This window comes from Anarrhichthys ocellatus, unplaced genomic scaffold (genome assembly GCF_004355925.1).
Source record: "Anarrhichthys ocellatus isolate YVR2014 unplaced genomic scaffold, GSC_Weel_1.0 scaffold102, whole genome shotgun sequence".
In the NCBI taxonomy this organism is placed as follows: domain Eukaryota; kingdom Metazoa; phylum Chordata; class Actinopteri; order Perciformes; family Anarhichadidae; genus Anarrhichthys; species Anarrhichthys ocellatus.
In genome coordinates this window covers 434,385-443,934 of record NW_022280132.1, presented here as the reverse complement: position 1 = coordinate 443,934, position 9,550 = coordinate 434,385, and the positions used below count along the sequence as shown (strand labels likewise).

At 43.0% G+C, this 9,550-nt stretch overlaps 1 protein-coding gene across 1 annotated transcript in view; it reads right to left on the bottom strand.

Moving 5' to 3' along the window:
* The window catches only part of pik3r3b (phosphoinositide-3-kinase, regulatory subunit 3b (gamma)), a 181,040-nt gene that overhangs the window by 89,333 nt on the left and 82,157 nt on the right, over positions 1 to 9,550 (bottom strand). The window contains exons 6-7 of the mRNA XM_031876021.1: positions 5,124 to 5,316; positions 3,346 to 3,431 (exon numbers count right to left, since the gene is read on the bottom strand). Coding sequence (XP_031731881.1) covers positions 3,346 to 3,431; positions 5,124 to 5,316 — 279 coding nt within the window. The remainder of the gene's footprint in view (positions 1 to 3,345; positions 3,432 to 5,123; positions 5,317 to 9,550) is intronic.

Sequence of the window (9,550 nt, the reverse complement as noted above, 5' to 3'; positions counted from 1 at the left end):
CACACACACACACACACACACACACACACACACACACACACACACACACGCAAACCTCTCTTAAGGGGTTAACATACCGCCAAAAGGCACTGCGCTAACCCTTGACCCCCACTAATGTTGTCTGGAGGGGTGGCAGGGGAGGTAATGTGTGAGAAAAAATGCTAGCACATGAACCTGACCTCCCTGTTTTAGCTTACCTCTCTCCATCTCTCTCACTCTGAATCAAACAAAGGGAAGCTCAATCGGACGGGCAGTCACCCTGCCGGGCCACTGAAACAGCAACATGAGCTGAAAACACACACACACACACACACACACGACAACTTGAGGCATTCAATGACATCTCAATGTCCGTGCTGACGAGCATTGCTAGGTGCTGAAAACAGAATAATTAAACAGACTCCTGGTGCGTTTGAGTACTTTGCCAGCTGTTTATCTTTTGACAATGTGATTAGGATCACAACGGTGTAAGATTCACAAAACTTTACAGGTGTGAAGTTGAGATCAAAATAAAGGCAGAGAGTTTTTAAACAGATAATTCCTGTCCGGGCTAAAAAACCCCGATGCTCCAAGACTCATGATATGACTACATGTAGATAGGACACAGACAAAGATTCTGACAGACACGACGATGGAGAACAGTGCAAGTGTGTTACATCAGTGCAATTTCCCACATCATTCCCCTGATTACAAAGCACCGAGAGGGTTTTGAGGCTTTATTCAGACACCCCACAGAGAAAGAGAGAGAGAGTGAGAGAGGGTTGTGTAAGTGATATTACAAAAGACATACTTCAAAGAAAGCACAAAACAGCTCTCTCTCTCTTTTGTTGCTGTGATGTTAGCCTGTCCAGTTCTCTCTCACACACACACACACACAAGTAATCACACACTTTTTTGCTCTTGCTTATTCTTGAGCTTACTGACTTGATTCGACACATAACTTTTTATACGTGTAAAAAGGTGTGCATTTATACAGAAGGCCTGTTGAATGTGCTCCTCATGTGTGCTTCCCATCAGGCTAGATTTTAAGGTTAGCATTTCAAAGATACTCCGAGTAAAAAAATCACAAATCTCCAGTGGCCACTTCGCCCCAACCCCTGATGGATCCCTTTTATCGCCCCACACTGCGGGGCAGAGGTTTATCCCATGAATTATTGATCGTCTTCCAGACATCATCCTGTCCTTTTGTGTGTCCCCCACAAAAAATGAAAATCAAAACAAGTTCCACCTACGGTTGAGTGTGATTTGTGGCTCTGATGTGTGTGTTGCCTGTGTTTGTCTGCTGTATTGCTCTGCAGTGACCAGTATTTACCTGAAGGCTGAAGCCAACGCAGAAGAACCTTTAGATCAAGGACATATAAGGGTGAACAATCTCTGACTTCATAGAAGGTTTAAAATGTCCAAACTGTTTCTCTAAAGAAAGTATTATTTTCTCCCACAAAGTAACATCTCAGTTGATGGTTTAGCGTCCTTTATTGTTGGCGAGTGGCAATTTTGTGAATGATTGTTCCATTAAGATTTCTTAGTTTGATTAGAAATGTGTTTTAGATTTAGTCATGATTTTGGATATTTTCCAGTCCAGCACTGCGACAGTAATAATAACGACATAATAAAGAAAGCTTATTCAAAGTGTCATGATCCACTGTGTCAATGTGGATGTGCCCACCTATCTAACTAGTGTTGGACGAAAAAGATTTTGTCCAGGTTCAGTCCTCACCTGGTTGTGTTTTAATCATCTGCTCTCTAGAGCAACTTTTCCAACATCCCTTCTGAATGAACCTCTGCTCCATATAAAGATAACATAACTCCTGAGCAGCCAGTACAATCACTGCTACCAATATGTTACACACACACACACACACGCGCACACACACACGCACGCAAGCAAGCACTGACCCAAAGAAAACGACCTCAGCAGACAGGCTTGGCCCTTACACACCTGCTGTGTGACCTTTCTTTCGTCCTCATAGAGGCCGACTGATCTTTCCACAGCATTTTACCTCTGAAAACATACACCAAAGGCTCATAAGCAGGTTAAAGCTACAAGTCGTCTCTACGTGTTTGTGCCCAGATCTGTAACGGCTGAAGTGATCGTCAAGTTTTTACCTTTTGTTTGAAGGGTGATGCATAAACCAGAAAGGTAGAAGATGTCTTGTTTACCATTGTGCCACCAAGACGAGCATAACACAGGTCAGATCAGGCTACTCTTTGGTTGCCGTTTTAGCTAAATACAGCTTTTCTAGAGTGGAACTTCCATCAGATCGGATGACAACGTTTCTCCTGTGGCCCAAATCTAAGAAAGGATGTTGTTTTTCTACGGTTTTGGGAAAATATTGCTGAGGTCTGAGAAAAATGCAAACTGTGCAGATCATATACACTAAACCCTCGCTGCCACGTTTACGTCCATACCCTCGCTCTCAGCTGAAATGGTCCAGCCAATCAGGAATGCATCAAGAACAAAACAACATGAGACCGCTGTGTTTTGTTAACATGAACTCTGTACATCCAGACTGTAACCCAAACTGACGGCCAGCAAAGTTAAAGCAGTTACTTCATGTTTCATGCCCAATTTATCACAGCAGCAATTGGGCAAAAGGTTTGTGTTTTCCACATATTTCATAAACCAAACGTGTTTTCCACTGCAGTTTGTGGTGAAGCAGGGAGGGTAAAGGGAATGTCATGTTTCCAGTATGAGAAACGTATGGTGATACACTTGAGAAACAAACTTCAGGCACAAAGCAGATAAGCTTTGATTGTGTGTCACAAGCCAAGTGAAATCATCATATTGCACAGTATCAGGCCAAGATATACTGTAAAGATTGTACGCAAAAGGCACTCATAGATTAAATGTGTTAACTAGAACCACATAGGGTTCTCCGGCTTGTCCCCATAGGAAAACCCTTTTATAAAGGTTCCACCTGGAACCCTTTCAGAGTGTTCTACCTATAACCTGACATAAAGGGCTATGCCTATAACCATCTGTGAGAGGTTCCAGAACCCCGTATAGAGGTTTTACGCTAAACCTTTCCACCAGTTAAGGATGCTAACCACAACCCAACGATGGGGTTCTACCAAGAACGCTTTTATATTCCAGAGTTTCATATGGAACCCACCCAGGGTTCCTTCTGAGGCTCCCAAAGGGCTGGGGCTGATGTGGTGCAGCGTAACACACAACAATCATTGTTCAAAATCACAGTCTCAATGGAAAACTTAGTCTTAACAAAGCACCCTTGAAAACCTCTCTTTTTTCCTAAAAGGGTTCTTCAGTAGCAAATGGTTCCGGGTGGAACCTCAGCACTTCAAGAGCAGAAGGGAGACCGTTTGTATTCATGAGCGTTGTCCTACCTGGTGCAGCCTGCATCTCCATGAGACCTCCTGTTGCGATGAGAGCCTCCAAGATCCTGACGTGATGCTCCGGGTTCACGTCGGCGCTGTTGACAAAAACACAAGTACTTTTGTTTTGGGTTTCGTCATGAACAGCAGGACGGTGTGTGTGGGATTGACTCACAACATGGCCCCAACTGCAACAGTGTGACCTTCATAGCCTTCATAGTTGCCCCCCCAGCATGTTGCAGTAAAGCCCAAAGGGTAGAACATGTGTGACTGTCTAAATATTTATAGACTGCCGTGTGTACTCCAGAACCATCTAGCATTAATCAACATTTCCACACGCATGGAATAAGCCAACATTGGATCAGGTTGAAATGGTGTGATGTGCCGCGTCGCTCTTTAATCGCCCGCTGTGCACGTCAGAGGTGCATTGCTTGACCAGGCTATGCAAACAATCACTGACTGCCTCCCCAAATCCCCGACATCTCCACCGCACACAACGCCACAAGGAGAAATTCCTCCGTAATTTCTGGAAAAACAGACGCAGGCAATCTTGGGCAGAGTACAGAGAGTAAAAACCCCCAAAAACAAGACCATCAGCTTTGTTAATGCTATTCTCTCAAGTACCCAGCTCTTACACTGCAGGATGTAGATATTACAGCTGAGCCAAATATCATGCTTGGCTTTCCTATTAGCAATGGCAAATATTTTACTACAAAACGATCATGTCTTTGTGCTGGATCAAGACAATCTCGCTCAACTGATATGAGGTTTGTCCTGGAAATGGGCAGTGGTTAATATGGGGATGGAGTATTATTAAGGGATGGCATATTTTGCCAAACAGTTTGTTTTAGCTCTTTGGCTCTGGGATTCACAAATGTAGAACGAAATGGGTACGCCCTCTCCACCCAAATGCTGTGAGACTTTTGAGTTTTTTCTTTTTTTTCGGACTGCAATCGTTTTATGCGACAAATGCAAAGAGATGGTTGAAATGCTACAGAGCACAAATCTCATTTCACAGCTGTATGGGAAGAAGTACCTCTTAGTTTCATCTTTTGTGTTTTTTTTCTGTTTTGATCTTTGAACATAATTCTTCAAACACCATAAAACATGAAGGCCACCGGATCAAATGTTAATTTGCCAGCCTTTGTTCTACTTGTTGCGCAATTGGGATACTTTTGTGTTTCAATGTGAGGAAGATTTAGGATTGAAAAGATATTTTCAGAAAAGTCACAGTGGGGGGAACAATACTAACACAATCAGTGGTTCAAAAAAGGGGTTACCTCTTCTGTTAGTCAAAGTTTGTTCCATTTCACCCTGTCCTTCAGAGACACTCACTGTGATTAACACCCATACATAAAAACCTCGCTTGAATTTCAATAGAAGAAGCAGCAAATGAAAAAGCCATTAAGTAAGCAATGACACACAACATAAACTCTTCATAATAAAAAACAATGTACGGCGTAGGGGTACAAAAAACAGCCGCAAGATGAAGTGGTGCTTCCGTCTGGATTGAATTGTTTTCTTTCTATGAACATCTGGAAATGTGTAATATATCTTACACCACAGCCATATCCGCAAGTTAAGAAAGAGTTTGTTTCAGTAATAAGTGTAACACATGGTTAGATTAGTTTCACCAGTCAGTTACAGTCAGCTGCACTGGACTGGTAGAGGATTTTAACAGACATCAAACAGAAGTGTGTATCTTCTGTGGCTGTGAGAATAAAACGTACGGACACAATGCAACGGGTTAACGGGCACATGAGTGTTAATGAGGGGTGAAACCTGTGTACCTGAGAGGAGAGTGCTTGAAGACAGCCTCGGCGAAGGCCTGTCCCAGCAGCCGGGGGCCGGCATGGCTGTGCTGGCTGACCTGGGCCAGGTGTCTGCTGAGGTGGACCAGGAGCTGGTGGTTGGCCTGAGGGACGCTGGGAGACTCCAGGATCCTCTTCAGCCTCTCCCCGCACTCCTCCACACTCTGAGTCTCTATAAGACACCACAAAGGCTTCTTTAGACCAACAAACCAGCTGAATTCATGTTTCATCAAATGTTCATGTTCATTTCTAAGTTATTTTAATGAATTCATTTTCTGTACCATTTTTATATCTATCCTTTTTGTTGGTGTTGAAGCAGACGCATGTAACGAGAAAGGTATTTTAGAGGAAGACACAAAATAATTCCTTAATGAACATTGGGCAGAAAACAAATCCACAAAAAGAACTATATCCAAACCTAACCATGAAAAACTTCTTTTTTTTTTAAATAAAAGTTAGCAAAATCAAAAATCACATCACATCACTGAACTAACAGCAGTCATATTTCACACTAGCATTTCAGATCTTTCAGCAGCTCTGGAGCTGATGGAAGGTGCATATTCCAGACAGTTTCCCCCTGGTTCCAACATTACATCATATCGGTGGTTTTACAGAAGTAAATAAGACCATCGTCATGTGACCAGTAATCACACAAAGTAAGATCAAAGTACAAGCGTCTTGATGAACAGCTGAGCAGACACCCTGGATACCACATGCATAAACATCTATCGCATTAAAAAACACTTCGCTCTTCCACTTGTATACATCGAGCACAGAGAAGACGCCCCCTGCTGTGCCGCCCTGCGAGCTGCACCTCCAGCGATATCCATCCGAGCATGTAGCCAACTGCTCGCTGACTTTGAGGAGATGTACGGCAGGACATCACTGATCTGAATTCAGACCCCGTCTAGCAGCCAGCTGCTAGCCAGCTATCCTGTCAGACACTATGAAGATAATCACAGGGGCTTCGTATACGAATGCTTGTAAAAGGAAAAGAAAAGATGAGTCAGCGGGAGGCGGCGCGGGGGATAATGAGCGGCCTTTTCTTGTATTAGCCGGGGTTCAGACAATGGGCCATGTTTGAAGAGGAACAGACCTATTGACGAGCGCTCTCACCACAGGCCCTTCACCACCCCAAACAAGCTGTAAACATCTGTGCCTGAGCCTGCTGTGCACTTGGTTTCTGACGGGGGGGGGGGGGGGACTCGGTGGGAAAGCACAGCTCTGCTGCTGAACACCTGACATATCGAGTCCATGTATCTCTGAGTCCGAGTCTGCTGTTTGCTCAGGGTTTCCAAATTGTGAACTCTTCTTTTAGATCCATTGTTGTTGTGGTATAAGTCTGAATTTATAATCGAGTTTCGGGACCATTTTGGGAAAATGCCCCGTTTTGCCATAAAAGCTGCAAGCCATGTCCACAAATCTCTGTTGAACTGCAACTTTTCTTTTATTTTTTTAAACATGGTGCTTCAGATGTTTTTCTTATGCTGTTGGGTCCTAATAATATCCACGTATATACTGCACCAGTGTATCATCGATATTCAGTCTGAAAGGTATTCATCTAAGTTTTGCTGGTATGTTGCACTCACAGTCTCAGGGTAAAGCTTCAATAAAAGGACAAATACGGATTGATAAGTGAAATAAATGTACTGCATCTCTTTCATTTCATAAAGTCCTGTTCAAAAATTGCCTACTTTTATTTAAAAGATTAAGAAAATGAGGGATGAAGAGCTGTTTTCTGTAGCGTGATGTATAAAAATCGGCCTGATCGTGATAAAACGTGAATGACCTGGAATATTACCCTTAAAATTGATCATTGCAAAAACAACAAAATCAGATGTGTGAACAGAAAATAAAAACGAATAGAAAATGCGTTAAACTGCGAATTCTGTCCTTTCCTAACCTTCCAGTATTCATAGCTACGGAAGACAGCAGAGTAGGACTGGTATCATGCAAAGGTCCTGGAAGGTAGAAACTGGTCCTTTTCAGTTGGATGAAGAAGTGGACCTTGGCTTCTAGCAGAAAATAAACTGATCAAAACTGATATCGTCATCCCGACACACAGGTGGAAACAGCTAAACTGGACTGCTTGACACAAATACATATTGTCCAGTGAGTTGTGTGATGCAGTGCTCTGCATGTGTACATGTTATATGTTTCCGGGCATTAAGAGTGCCGATATGTATTGATTGACCACGTGAGGTACTGGTGTATTTGGCCCTCTGTGCAGGTACTGTGCTCAAATCGATCCCAATAACACAGAGTGCCAACAGAGAGAACTGACAGAACTACTGACATATATTTTGTATATTTGACAGCTGACTGATTGAAGAGATGGAGAAAGAGAGAACTAGCTGGAGAAGGGCTCCATATTCCCACAGCTCTGGTTGCCGGACCTCATTTAAAATCACGTTAACATTCATAGCATAAATGTATGAAATTACAGCATAACTGTCCATAACATTTTGAGGGACTTTTTTTTTTTTTTTTTTAAAACTACATCATGAAAAACTGTCTCTGACATGAGTTCACCTCAACCTTGTCTTTAATATTTACTCAAACAAATGTTTGAATAGTGTGATATCTCTCTGCAGCCTTACTGCACTGTATATTCTGGTCTTTCAATAAAGATTATTCAAAGATATGTCTTGACCTTCTCTGTCAAAGACGCAAAAGAAGAGGAGCAACTGATTGCATCCGTTTACAGTGCAGCCAAACCCACGCTGGGCTGAGAGGATTCACGGTGCCACCTTAGAAAAGACAAAGGGATTCAGTCGGTTACAATATGTGAACCCATGTATACAGCTGCTTTTGTCCACATAATATCCAGGAGAACCATGCATCATTTCCTGTGAGTCCCTTGAAGGTGGATTTGCAGTTTGAAGCCCACGCAGACTGGTGAAGGAGAGGTAATTACAGAATGGAAAGGCATTTAATGGCTATTGATGAAAAATGACGGCCATAAATAGTATCAAACATGGGATTTGATGTTACGAATATCATAAGGATTTATACATGTAGGGAGTATGGGAGACTCAACGAAGTTCAGGGACACTTGTGTGTGTGTGTGTGTGTGTTTTGGGTGGGCAGGTGGGCAGTGATGGATGGATGACAATCTGCTGCAGCCTGATGGGGGTCATCGAAGTCACCTCTCTGTCTGACGACAACCACACACACACACACACACACACACTCCTGCTTTCTCTGTTATTATGGATTGTGGTTGACCCTGAAGGCCAATAGAGGTCAAGGCTGGAGAGGGAACTTGGCCTGTCCAGCTGGGCCTGCGGGACTCTGGAAGACTGGACAACTGGACAGCACAGGGGGGGGGGGGGGGGGGGGAAAGAATCGTGGTTGACTAGAACGACACCATGTCCCGTTTCTTTAGAAAATCTAGGCAATCATTGTTTTTACGTTTGAATCCACTTCTCTTAAATGCACTTATCGTTAGTCGCTTTGGAGAAAGGTGTCTGCCAGATGAATTGCATCACACTAATTTCTTTTCTATACATAGATGCTATAGATTATCCAATCAGATGACCCCGGGAATGAGGTCAGTTCTTGACTGAAACAGGAAGGTAAATCCACAGTTAAACTGTCAAAAGCTTTTAAAAGACAAATAAGATCAAAACTTTAATTGAAGTTCCGGTGCTCTCCCACATGTTCCCACATGTAGGTGTGTAAAGATGGAGTTGCTAGTGTTGGGATGCAGGATAATACTGGACTCAATTTTCTCCCACGGTGCAGTTTGGTGACGTGCCAGCCAAAGTGATGCCAGATTTAAAGGATAATGTCTCGGTGAAGGATGTCAAGATGTCCAGGTGCAACATTTTGTTGGTGATACTCAGGAGCATGAGAACATGCCAGGCCCTCAGAAAGCAGAGGCGATGGTTGACCTCTCTGATTTGTGTCGGATCAAACGGGATGCAAATTTGAATGTTTAACAATCTGCAAGTCAAAATCCGCAGGGTCGGTCTGTGGGTCCGTTGGTGGGTCCAATATCATTAACTTTGGATGGGTTACCATGTCATTACAGTCATGTTCTCCAGAGGATAACCTATTCTCACTTTGATGGTGCTGTGGCCTTTCCTCTAGCGCCGCTAGCAGTTACAATGTTTACAGTTGCTTTCGGACCAAATACCTGCAACAACATTCCCATCAGCCTCAGCTGTACTTTGTGTTTAGTGCTAATTGGCAAACGTTAGCATGCAAACACGCTTACACATTATAACCGCTAAATATAACAGAGCTACCAGTGTCAACTTAGACTTCTTATCTTGTAAGCAGAATGCTGTTACTGGATTTGAGGGCTTGACTGTTTGGTGTCCACATTCTTCTGGTACCATTTCCAAAAATCCTCATAGGCAAATTAAAAAAAAAAAAAAAAAAAAAAAAAAAAAAAAAAA